Consider the following 12849-nt stretch of genomic DNA (forward strand, 5'->3'; position numbering starts at 1 on the left):
TTCTTTAGCTGAAATGGAGATAACTGAAAATACAGAATTTGGAGCATAAGTTAAAATTGTGTCTGAAATCCCATTCCTGGAGTTAAATCATGGCTTCATGTAAATCAATGGAAGTTTTGCCACTGACTTCAGTGGGACTAGGATTTCACCCCTGAATTCCAGTACCAGTACCTAGCACTGGACAGTCACCAATAAATAGAGCATAAATACCTATTTACACAGGACTTTAAGGGAGATAAATCTAGAGTCTTATCACATGATTTAAAGTTTTGCACAATTCCAAAGTTTTTATCATGCAAAAACAGGGTAACACATTAATGGGAATATGCTACAAAAGAGTTAAAAGTGAGTGTGATTAATATGCTACTTAGGCCACTCATGAAAAAGTAAACAACCAGACTCCTCCAACTTCACAGCATTGTACATTATTTGTAGGGGAAGAGAGAGGCAAGCAGAGGAGGGCAGACTAGATGATATACTGGGTGTTTTGGTCTCTGATTTTCTGATGCTTAGAACTATGAACAATTGATGGACAATCACAAAGTTTCCCTAAAGAACGTAAAATTGCCCTAGTTTATGAAAAAAGAACAGTAAATGCAAAGTGTAGTTATTCATCTAACAAATATTTTTGTTTACAAAATAACTGTAGAGAAAATAACATTATAGCAAAGTAAATTATGTGAGCATCAACTACAAAGGTAATAAAATTTATCTTGTGTCTAGACATAGTTAAGAGTATGTACTGGCAAGTTTATTATGTTCTTGATACAGTTACATAATGATGTATGTGGTAGCATAAAGTTTCACATTGGGTACCGAATGTCCCATTATAGGGATATTTACCTAATGCTGCTAAATTCAGCCTATTTAGAGACCCATGATAAAGGGACACTGTTTCACATAATTAAAAATACAACATATACCTCACCTGTTGCCCTGGTCCTGCAAACACTTGCACACCTGTGGTCCCCGTGAACTGAAGGAGTGTAGTGTTTGCAGGATTGAAGTCCAGGTTATTGAAAGTTATTTTCCTTTTAGTATCTAAATGTTCTTTTTCCTGTTCATGTTGTTGGTTTGATTTTTGCATTTCTCTCAGCTTTGCCAGTGACAATGGACTAATCAGGTTCACTTACAGCACAATGCAATTGTCACTCAACCCAGATCTTCCGCCACCTGTACCGGGGGGTCACTTAACCCAGACCTCCCCACACCCCATCTCTGCCCCAGGGGTGGGTCACACAACCCAGATCTTCCCCCATCTCTGCCTGGGGAATGTTTGTCAATCAATCGACACCTTCTCCCATCTCTGCAGGGGGAGAGGGATATCGTTCAACCCCCAGATTTGCCCCCATCTCTGGGTCTGTGTGTGTTAACCTCAACTGAGACCTTCCCTCATCTCTGCCAGGGGGGTCCCTCAAGCCAGACTTGCCCCATCTCTGCTCGGGGGAGGGGGTGTCACTCCACCCAACCTAGACCGGCCCCATCTCTGCTGTTGGGGGTCCCTCAACCCGGACCCGCCCCATCTCTGCCCGGGAGGGGCACTGGGCCGAGCTCCCCCCAGACAGACCCCGGGCCCCACGCGGGAGCGGCGGCGGTCGGGGGCGCTGGTTTCTCCCGCCCTCTCCAGGCGGGGGCAGCCGGGCTCGGGGCGGCTGTTTCCCGCCGGGCCGGTTAGGCGGTTGCCCGGCGCAGATTTCCGGCGTTGCCGGGGAGCCGCTGGGAGCCGAGCGGGGGATGCGGCCGGGAGGAGGTGGCTGGGGCAGGGCCGGGGCCGTGGCCGGGGGATGGAGCGGCGCTAAGGCGGCTCCGGCCGGGGCAGGGGCCGGCCAGCGCGGAGAGCAGGAGCGAGGCGAGCTCATGGCTGCTGGCCGCTGCTGAGCCGAGCCGCCGCCTCTCGGAGCAGCCCGCCCGGGGGTCCCGGGCCGGCGGGGGCCCCGGGCCGGGGGACAATGAAGCTCCTGAAGCCGACCTGGGTCAATCACAATGGTGAGTGCGGGGCCCGGGGTGTCCCTGTCCGGCGGGACGGAGCCGGTGCCGGGGCGCCCAAAGGGGCGAGCCCGGTGGGTGCGTGCGGGGGCACCGGGCCCGGGGAGGGCTCTGCGCGCGTGAACTTCGCCGTGAACCCGCTGAAAGTAACAACCCCCCCCCCCCCCCGTGTCCCAAAGCAGCGCCCTTGACTCCAGCCCCACTGCTCTGTGCGCCCCCCGAGGGCGACTCCCATTGGGGGATGAGACGCTGCGCTTGGAAAGAGGGACAGTTTGGTTTGGTGGGGAAAGCTGTCGTGATAGGATCTTCGTGGTTTAGGGGCATGCCAGACTTTGATCGCGAGGGTGTATGTGTGCAAAGACGAATGCACTGTGCAGATTTGAAGCTACTTTGTTACTCTTAGTTAAAGTTAAACATTTACAAGCGTTTCGCACTTTAATAGCCCTTTGTGGGGTTCGTGATTTTGCTTTTCCTCTAAAGCGAATGAGATGTAGCTGTTACTGAGCGTAAACTAATCCCTAAGCGCATCTGGTTTTAGCAGCTGCAACACTGTAGCAGATATGAAGAGATGTGGCATAGCTTGTTTCCAGATAACAAGATACGGATACATTCTTTAGCATGACTAAAGTGTCTGGAAATCTGCTTTTCCTGGCTCATTGTGGATTTTTATACTTTTGGAGGGTTGAGAGAAATAAGATGCAGATAGTTTGCTAAAGTAAATGGAATGAAAATAAAACGAAACCATGTTTGCTAGAGAAACATGGTTTCCAAAATTCAGACAATGGCTTGCAACTCTGCCTAGCAAAAATGTCTGCCAGGAGATCTGTGAGCTGTCCTGTCAAGCAGAGCTTCTGAATCTGTTTCTTTCTGAGGCCCCTCAACATGCTAAAAAAAATTCTAGGGCCCATCTGTGCCACAGCAACAGTTTTTCTACATATCCAGTAGATTAAAAGCCAAGGCCAGCGTTACGTGATAGGAAGCAGGGCAATTGCCCAGAGGGTCTTGTGAAGCTAAGGCTGTGCCTACACTGCCATTTTCAGTGCTAAAACTTTAGTCATTCGGGGTGTGAAAAAACACCCCCTTGAGCGACAAAAGTTTTAGACAGCAGCTCTTGGTGATAAAGCTACCATTCTGGGTGGGTTTTTTTTTAATCACTGGGAAAGCTCTCCCCCAGTGATAAAGCGTGACTATTCTGCCCACATCACAACGCTGCCGTGGCTGTGCTGTAACGTGGGCAGTGTAGACATACCCTAAGTTGCTCCGGCTTCGGTTTTCAGCTGTTAGTGGGTCTTGGGCTTAGACTTTTTGCCCTGGGCCCCAGAAAGTCTAACCTAGCCCCAATCTCTGCTTTATTTTGGCGGACCCCTGAAACCTGCTCATAGCCCTCCAGTGGGCCCCAGACCCTTAGTTGAGAACTACTGCTGTGAAAAACAGAATGATGTACTCTATTTTGTTTCACAAGCATAGTTGCAGTTTTCATTCAGGGTAACCTTTGACATAGTGAAAAGAATATAAAGGCACCAGACTGTGGATTTCTTGGCTTTCACACTGGATAGTGAAATGATGTCATTCAGTGGCTGCATTGTAAGAAACCTGAGCTGCTTATAAGTATTCAGTACAAATATTCATGAATTTAGTGCTTATGAAAGTGAAGAGTAGTAGGTTGAACAAAGCGTACTTTGAATTAGCATGCAAGAGATGTACAGATTTCCACATACCTCTATTCCATTCTGGGCCTTGTGCTGAAATTTATAGAAGTTCTGCACAAATGGGTACTAACCTGAGGCCACCAAAATAATTTTTGTTTTAATCAGTTGTTTTGTATATTTATGTCTCCAGATGTGTCAAGTTGCTGCACTTGCCCATTATACTTCCTGTAATTCAGCCCATAATACATAGTTGTGGAAGAATATTATCCTGATATATTGCCTCACATACTGTATATTTTTCAGAATGTATGTGCACATGAACAGTAGCATCAGATTCTATACTAAGATTAAGAAGTCATTGCTTTTAAACTGTCTTGTCTGCCACTTCTGTAATTACATTCTCATAACGGTTTGTGAGCTATGATATATCTTGATCTTCAAGAATAAAGTGTTCCTAATGAGATATAAGTTAATGTACATTTTCAGAGGAATGCTGTAATTTTTTACCAACATTTTTTTAAACGTGTGGAGTATTATCGGAGTACAATCAGTAGCAAACAAACAACTTAGTGTCTAAATTATTACATCACAATGACGTGAGTGGAACAAGTATTGGTCATGTAAAGAGTTAATTTTGCATGTTCTGCCCATATACAGGTACTTTTTCATAATTTGTTCTGCATATACTTTTATTTTGACAGTGCAATTTACACCATAATATAAAGTTTTAGAAACTTGAACTCATTTCTTCCAGGTGACTGATTATCTAGAGTAAACTGAGTATTGTTCAAATTGGACAGTGTTGGGGTTCTTAAAGCTGGTTTATTGTATGGTTTATTAGAGAGACCAAGTAGGTGAGGTAATATTTTTTATTGCGCCAACTTTTGTTGGTGAGAGAGAGACGCTTTTGAGCTACACAGAGTTCTTCTGGTCTTTTAACTAAGTTAGCATAAAACTGTAGTTAGATTGTAGGTTTTATGATTAATTTTGACCTCAATCCTGCAGACACTTACAGACATGCTTAACTTGGATAGATATTCCATGCTTGAATAAAACGAGTACAACAGTAGGAATATACTACCGACCATCTGACTAGGATGGTGACCGTGATTGTGAAAGACCCAGGGAGATTAGAAAGGTTATAAAAACAGAAAACCCAATAATAATGGGGGATTTAAACTAACCCATATTGACTGGGAACATGTCACCTCAGGATGGGATGAAGAGAGAAAATTTCTAGACATGATTAATGACTGCTTCTTGGAGCAGCTAGTCCTGGAACCAACAAATGGAGAGGCAATTTTTGATTTAGTCCTAAGTGGCACGCGGCATCTGGTCCAAGAGATGACTGTTACTGAACCATTTGGTAATAGCAACCATAATGTGATTAATTTAATATTCTATGGTGGCGAGGGAAAGGGAGAATAACAAAGAAGCCCACCACAGTAGCATTGAACTACACAAAAATGAGGATGCCAGTTAAACGGAAACCACAAGGAACAGTCACAAAAGTAAAATGCCTGCAAGCTGCATGGAAACTTTTAAAAAATCACCGTAACACAGGCTCAAATTATATGTGTAACCCAAATGGGAAGAAAAATAAAACAGCCACCATGACTAACCAACAGAGTAAAAGAGGTGTTTAGAGACAAAAAGACATATTTTACAAATTGGAAGTCAAATCATACTGAGGAAAATAGAAAGGAATATTAACTCTGGCAAGTCAAGTGCAAAAGTTTAATTAGGCAAACCAAAAAAGAATTTGAAGAGCAACTATTAAAAGAGACAAACTAAGAGCAATTTTTTTGAAGTATATCATAGGCAGGAAGTCTAGCAAACAATCAGTAGTGCCACTGGATGATCGAGGTGCTAAAGGAGCACTCCAGGAAGACAAGGCCGTTACAGAGCAGCTAAATTAATTCTTTCCATGGGTCTTCTCTGCAGAGGATGTGAGGGAGATTCTCACATGTGAGCCATTCTTTTTAGGTGATACATCTGAGGAACAATCCCAGACTGAGGTATCAATAGAGCAGATTTTGAAACAAATGGATAAATTAAATAGTAATAAGTCACCAAACACCAGGATGGTATTCACCCAAAAGTTCTGAAGGAGCTAAAATATGAAATTTCAGAACTAATGGTATATAACCGACTGCTTAAATCAGCCTCTGTATTAGATGAGTGGCAGATAGCTAATGTAATGCCGATTTTTAAAAAAGGCTCCAGAGGCAATCCTGGCAATTACAGACCAGTAACCCTAACTACAGTACCAGGCAAATTGGTTGAAGCTATAGTAAAGATGAAAATTATCGGACACATAAATGAACAAAATACTTTGGAAGAGTCAACACAGTTTTTGTAAAGGGAAATCGTGAGTCACCAATCTATTAGAATTCTTTTGTGGGGGACAAGAAAGATGTGGAGAATGGTGATCCAGTGGACATAGTGTACTTGAACTTCGAGAAAGCCTTTGATAAGGTCCCTCACTAAAAGGTGTTAAGCAAAGTGGGCAGTCATGAAATAAGAGGGAAGGTCCTTTCACAGATCAATAACTTGTTAAAAGACAGGAAACAAAGGATAGGAATAAATGGTCAGTGTCCTCAGTGGAGTGAGGTAAATAGTGGGGTCCCCCCACGATCTCTGAGGACCAGGGAGGTTCAACTTATTGAGAAATGATTTGGAAAATGGAGTAAACAGTGAGGTGATGAAGTTTTCAGATGATGAAGTTTTCAGATGATACAAAATTAATCAAGGTAGTTAAGTCCAAAGCAGACTGCAAAGAGTTACAAAGGGATCTGAAAAAAAGTGGGTGACTGAGTAACCAAATGACAAATGAAGTTCACTGTTGATAAATGCAAAGTAATGCACTGTGGAAAACATAATCCCAACTACAGATACAAAATGATGGGGTCTAAACTAGTTACCTCCACTCAAGAAAGCGATCTTTGAGTCATCATGGATAGTTCTCTGAAAATATTTGCTCAATGTGCAGTGGCAGTTAAAAAAGCTAACAATGTTAGGAGCCATTAGCAAAGTGATAAATAATTAGACAGAAAATATCTCATTGCCACTGTATAAATCCATTGTATACCCACACCTTGAATACTGCATGCTGTTCTGGTCACCCCATCTTGAAAAAGTACTGCAAAGGGCAACAGAAATTAGTAGGGGTATGGAATAGCTTTTGTATGAGGAGAGATTAAGAAGACTGGGATTGTTCAACTTGGAAAGGAGGTGACTAATGGGGAATATGATAAAGATCTACAAAATCATGAGTAGTGTGGAGAAAGTGAATAAGGAAGTATTATTTACCCCTTCACATGACACAAGAACTAGGTGTCACTCAGTGAAATTAATAGTCATTAGGTTTGAAGCAAAAACAAAATGAAGTCACCCTGTGGAACTCATTGCCATGGGAAGTTGTGAAGGCCAAAAGCATAAATGGGTTAAAAAAAGAATGAGATATGTTAATGGTTATTAGCCAAGATGGTCAGAGATACAGCCTCTTGCTCTGGGTATCTCTAAACCTCTGACTGTCAGAAGCTGGGACTGGACAACAAAGATGGATCACTTCATAATTGCCGTGTTCTGTTCATTCCCTCTGAAGCATCTAGCACAGTCCACTGCTAGAAGACAGGATACTGGGCTTGATGGACCATTACTCTGACTCAGTTTGGACATACTTGTGTCTTTCACTACGGAGTGGTCCATTGAAGTAAATGGAAATGGTAGTAAAATTAAGCATGTGGATAAGTGTCTGCATGAGTGTAGCCTCAATATAAAGAGAACTTTTAATCAGTGTACATTAAAAATATTTACCTTCATCTTGAAACAGTTAATTACCAGGCAAACATATCCTCTAAATGAAAGGTCACGTTGATTAGAAAGAAAGTGAAAGCATTATCATTTGAGATACTTGACTTGATTTCCTTTTAAAAAGTTCTGCTAGGTTAGTATTACAAATGTAGCTTTTACAACCTAAATGTAATATTAAGATCCTGATCCTGCAAACACTGAGGCATGTGAGTAATCCCAGTGAGTTTAACAGGACTATTCGTGTGTTAGTGTTGGCTGGATAGGAGGCATAAATTGTTTCTGCTGTATATATCAGAAACCTTAGGTGACTATTTTTACCTTTTCCTCCCCACTATCAGAAGAACTCCTTCCATAGCAGTTGCTGGGGAAGCAAGAGACCAGGAATCTCCTCCTCCTCCTCCTCTCTCTAGTCGGTCCTTCAGCATGTCCTTTGGAGCAGTGCTTCTCAAAGTCGGGCCACCGCTTGTTCAGGGAAAGCCCCTGGCGGTCCGGGCCCGTTTGTTTACCTACCGTGTCCGCAGGTTCGGCCATCACGGCTCCCACTGGCCGCGGTTTGCCACTCCAGGCCAGTGGGGGCTGCGAGAAGCGGCGCGGGCCGAGGGATGTGCTGGCCGCCCTTCCCGCAGCCCCCATTGGCCTGGAGCGGCGAACCGCGGCCAGTGGGAGCCATGATTGGCCGAACCTGCGGATGCTATAGGTAAACAAACCGGCCCGGACCGCCAGGGGCTTTCCCTGAACAAGTGGCAGACTGGCTTTGAGAAACACTGCTTTGGAGAATACTCTTCATCTCTCCCCCCTCACAACCTTCTGAGGATTCTGCAGGGCTCTGTCCTTGATCCCTTTTTCTTTCTCTTCTCCATTTAACTTTTACCTCTGGGCAATCTTATCCACAAACACAAATTCAACTACTATCTCTATGCTGACAACTCTCGGAGCTACCCCTCTACTCCAGACTTGTCGTCTTCTGTCCAAACCAAAATCTCAGCCTGTCTCTAACATCTCCTCATGGATGTCTAGCTGTCAGATCAAACTCAACATGCCTAAAAGAAGAGCTCATAATCTCCGTCCTCCTCCAATCCCTACTTTTGTTCAATTTAGGCATACAATTTATTACCTCTTCAAGCCACCTCACTGAATGTAAATATTTGAATAGATTCGTGAATCTTATTGAATGTTCTATATTAAAAGGGTTGGAGAGAAATAAAATTAATGGAAACTCACCCATATTATGATAGAAACTCACAGGATGTTGACAACTTTAAGTTTCACTTATTTGTGCCTCAAGCTAAACAAAAACATGCCCATTTAAAGTTTATCAACAAAAGAGACGTGTTTGCAAACAATTTAGTGTGTTTTCTTTAACTGTGGTGGCTGTAGTTTAAATTCCCTTAAGTTCAGAAAAAACCAAAATCTATATGATAAGATTTTCCAAGCTCCTCTTGACTCCTGAAGTTTCTAAGTTGTATTGTCATGTTTTGGACTCCTTATCCTTTGAGAAAAATCCTTAGGAAAGATTTTTTTTAGCTAAACCTAGCTTGGCTCATAACACCTTGTGATTTTGGGGCTTAGATAGTTTAAATTGTTAGTTAGAGATCATTGTAACTGTATAAAAAATATCCTGGAACTTAGTCTGTCAAATTTAAATATTCCCCACGTTAATGTGTCCCGGGTGTTTTGGTTTGTTATTTAATTAATGGAGAAGTCCTGAATTTCCCACCAGTTACTTGAGTTTCTGGCAAAAGGAAAAGCATTCATCCACTTGCGAACAGGAACACTTTACCTTTTGGCTCATTCCAACAGGATGCAACAAAGTAATTCAGAGAGAATTCAGGAAGAAAGCAGTTACTAACAAATCTAATAATGTCTCTCTTTTGTGTAATTTTGACAAAATGAGACAAGATGAATGTCATACCTGTGATTTGTAAACTGTTCAAAAATACAGTGAAGCAGTTCTTAAATGCTTTAATCTTTATTTCATGATGCCCACTAAAGTGAGTAATAACTTTAACAGACAAAAGAAATAGAGCATGGTGATGGTAACAACTCTGTCTTGCTGAGTTTCCTTCCTGTACTACATTTATACATTTTTCTCGTTTTTAAATCATTTTACATCTGTAACTTCATAATACTGGAAGCAGATGTACTTACTGGAAATGATTGGAAAACTGAAGACAGAGAATCTGGTGATTGTTGAAGTGTTCCGTATTTTAAGGGATAGAGAAGAACCAATTGTACTGGGTCTTACGGAACAAAACAGAGATAAGGAGGCATTATTTAAAAGGAATCTCTGTATGGTAAAGGAATTAATGTACATTCACAGTGTGCAGTTTTAGTACTGATTTTATCCAGTTTCATCAAAGAATAACACAGTAACAGTCTGATTCCATACTGAAGCAATTGTGAGAATGCACAGCCCTGGAACTGTGCTGCTGAGGTGATAAGGAAAATCTCTCTAATATGCTTCAGAAATCCAGCACTTGCTACTGCTGACCCAGAGCCTCTAGTTTTGGAGTTCTGAAGGTGCACATTTGTTTTGTCGAACTGTGCTTGTGCATATGACTATCCCACTAAAATCATAGCAGTAATTTCAGTCTGTGCTTATGCCAATTAAAATCTGTAATAGATTATAACTTTGATATATTTTTTTTAAACTTGTCAGAATGACGACTCCTTACTGAAGATTAGCCATAGTTCATATCTAACGGTCAGCCTTTTTTGGGGTACTATTTATTTAGGAAGTTTTGAGAGGTTTACAACTCTTTGCCATGTAAAAAGATGGCAAAACAACAATCATTACAACAGTGAGCTCTTGTTTAATGATACATTACGCAGGAGTATAGTAATCAGATCTCTCTGTTTAACAAAGTGTTACCATATTAAAGAGTGAGCATCATTACAACACCAAAAGCATGTTGTGTCTAGTGATTTCATTAAATTGAATGAAATTTCTGATTACATATTTGTAACAGATCAGGCATATCTATTAAATGTAATATTCCAAAATATTGGGCAGGTGTGCTTTTTTTTTTTAAGCAGTGAATGTACTTTAAGTCTTGAATGTAAAAGGGAATCAAACATCTCAGTATCTGTCTTCGTAACTGGTGTGTGAATTTTTCTGTACTCACAGCCTCTCATATTCTTTTAACCATTTCTCTACAGTAAATTCAACCATTTTGTAAGGGATTATTTTGAAAAAAAAATATTGAAACAGCGTTTCCAAGTTAAAAGGAGTGTATTTCCTCCACATCTCACTTGCATAACTCAAGGAACTGAATAAATTCTTCTGAAATGTTCCAAAAAATTCACCCTTTGGTCTGAGTTCAAGTATTTGTTGTTTCAGTTCAAATAAATGAAAAGGGAGATTTTGAATGAAAGTGGCTTTGCAGCCACCGTATAATTCTTGCTGCTGCAGACTCTGTATGTCATTCATACCTGACTTTTTTATGTATATTTAATACTCGTCAATCACCAAACATAGTCCAGTTGGTCAAGACAGTGTCAGGTGACTAAAGAACTCTATGAAGCTCTGAGGTAGCCTGTGCTGTGAGGAGCTCTTACTTTTTCATGGTTCACTGAAGTACAGAAAATGTACATGTCAGGAAGAATGTTCCTCACCAAATCTTTGTGATAGGATCTGCTTAGTCCCTAAGGCCGCTCCAGAATCCATAATAGTGCTTATGTGGGTCTTTAAAGGGGCTGCTAGGACTGCCATACAAAAAATTGAGAGATGTGTCCGGACATGATGTGACACTCCTGCATTTTTCATGTGTGTGATGCATTCCTGGTAAGGTGTCATAAATTTGTGTGTGAGTATGAGAAACTACAATTTTTGGATTTAAAAATAATGAGCTTCTACCACTTGAGTTAAAACACCATGTACATTAGCATGAAGGCAGCAGAAGACTTATAAACCTTTGTATGTGGTCTAGACTAAAGAGGGACAAAACCCCACCATGTTAGCATGAGTTAAATAGCACATAATTTGGGCCCTTCCTTCCAAAAGATAGCATGGCAAAATGGATGCAACTGGGTTTGTCATATTAGAGAATTGAGTTTTATTCCTAATTCTGCTTGCAGTGGCCTTGTCCAACCTCTGTTATCTTACCTGTAAAATGGGTGAATAATAGCGGACTCCCTAAAGTAGGTGACTAAGGCCTTAGTTAATAAGGGCTATGAGGTGCATACGAATATTGAGAACAGTCCATAGAAGAGCTGGAATTAGAACCAATGGACTCTAGACTGGCAGCTCAGTGCACCTTCCCTTATGCTATGGGGCAGTGTATGAGGGAAGGACATTCAAAGCAGCTACCAGTCTCTCTTTTCCCGAAGATACTTGCCATTGAAACCTCATTTCTGAATCTTGACAACTGTTCTTAGTCACCTAATAGGACCTGCCCCATGTACCTCTTCAGTGCTGATGGAACAATGAGAAGAACATAGAAAGCTGAACTAGGGCATCAGCTGGAAGCTGAAGCTAAAAGAATCCATGAGCTAAGAGCGTACAACAAAGAAACCACAGCATACATCAGAGTCGTAAAATAACAGCTGGAAACAAATTCCACACTTTTAGAGAATTGGCTGCTGAGTACTTGAGGCAGGTCCTTAAAGGATTTGACAAAGCTAATTCTATAAACCATGTCTTTGACACAGATATGACGAGAATAACTCTGTGAAAACTGTAGAAAGACAGCATGGGATAGGATCTAAGGTTGAGTGCATGAAACACCAGGTGTTTGGTGAATGTCCTATGCCTCCATGGAAAAAGTTTCTAAATGTGGCGTCTAACCAATAGTCACTTGTAAAATTCCTCTGTGAATAAATGGTTAAAAATGAACATGAGTGTATTAGCGCATCCAATACAAACACTTCTCCTTATTGGATGCTTTTCCAAAGGTGAAGTAGCAAAGTCCATTACCAGTAGAGGTGTTGAAGAAGCCCAAGAGTGGTATAGTACTCAAAAGGAAACAGACACAAGCATGCTTCTGCATGCTGCATGTGCCGACATGGCTTTTAGGTGTCTTGGTGTCGAAGGGACCGCAGTCATTAGGTCACCTGCTACAGATGTTTTGGTCCTTGCTGTTCACCAGTTTCCAAAAATGGATTACACAGATAGTGGATTGAAGCAGGTACCACTACCAGCACAATTGACAAGCATCTCTTCATACCTGTGCATGCAATTTGTGACACATTCACTCCTGACTTCTGCAACATCCTTCCTGCTGTACACTCATTAACTACTCCTGGGAGGGATTCTGCACCAAAAATATCAAAATTCTGAAAACTTCTGCATATTTTGTCAAAATAACACAATATAATCACACCAGTTTCAATTATTTTGGTTATTTATTTCAAAATGTCTGTCAACAAGTTTGTCTGTAACAATACATACAACAGAAAA

General features: G+C 41.5%; 1 protein-coding gene across 1 annotated transcript in view; it reads left to right on the top strand.

Moving 5' to 3' along the window:
- The first annotated feature begins 1887 nt into the window (after nucleotides 1–1887).
- LOC115660953 (protein HIRA) overlaps nucleotides 1888–12849 on the top strand; it is a 61812-nt gene continuing 50850 nt past the window's right edge. The window contains exon 1 of the mRNA XM_030582942.1: nucleotides 1888–1986. Coding sequence (XP_030438802.1) covers nucleotides 1950–1986 — 37 coding nt within the window. The 5' untranslated portion in view covers nucleotides 1888–1949. The remainder of the gene's footprint in view (nucleotides 1987–12849) is intronic.

Source organism: Gopherus evgoodei, chromosome 13, assembly GCF_007399415.2.
Source record: "Gopherus evgoodei ecotype Sinaloan lineage chromosome 13, rGopEvg1_v1.p, whole genome shotgun sequence".
In the NCBI taxonomy this organism is placed as follows: domain Eukaryota; kingdom Metazoa; phylum Chordata; order Testudines; family Testudinidae; genus Gopherus; species Gopherus evgoodei.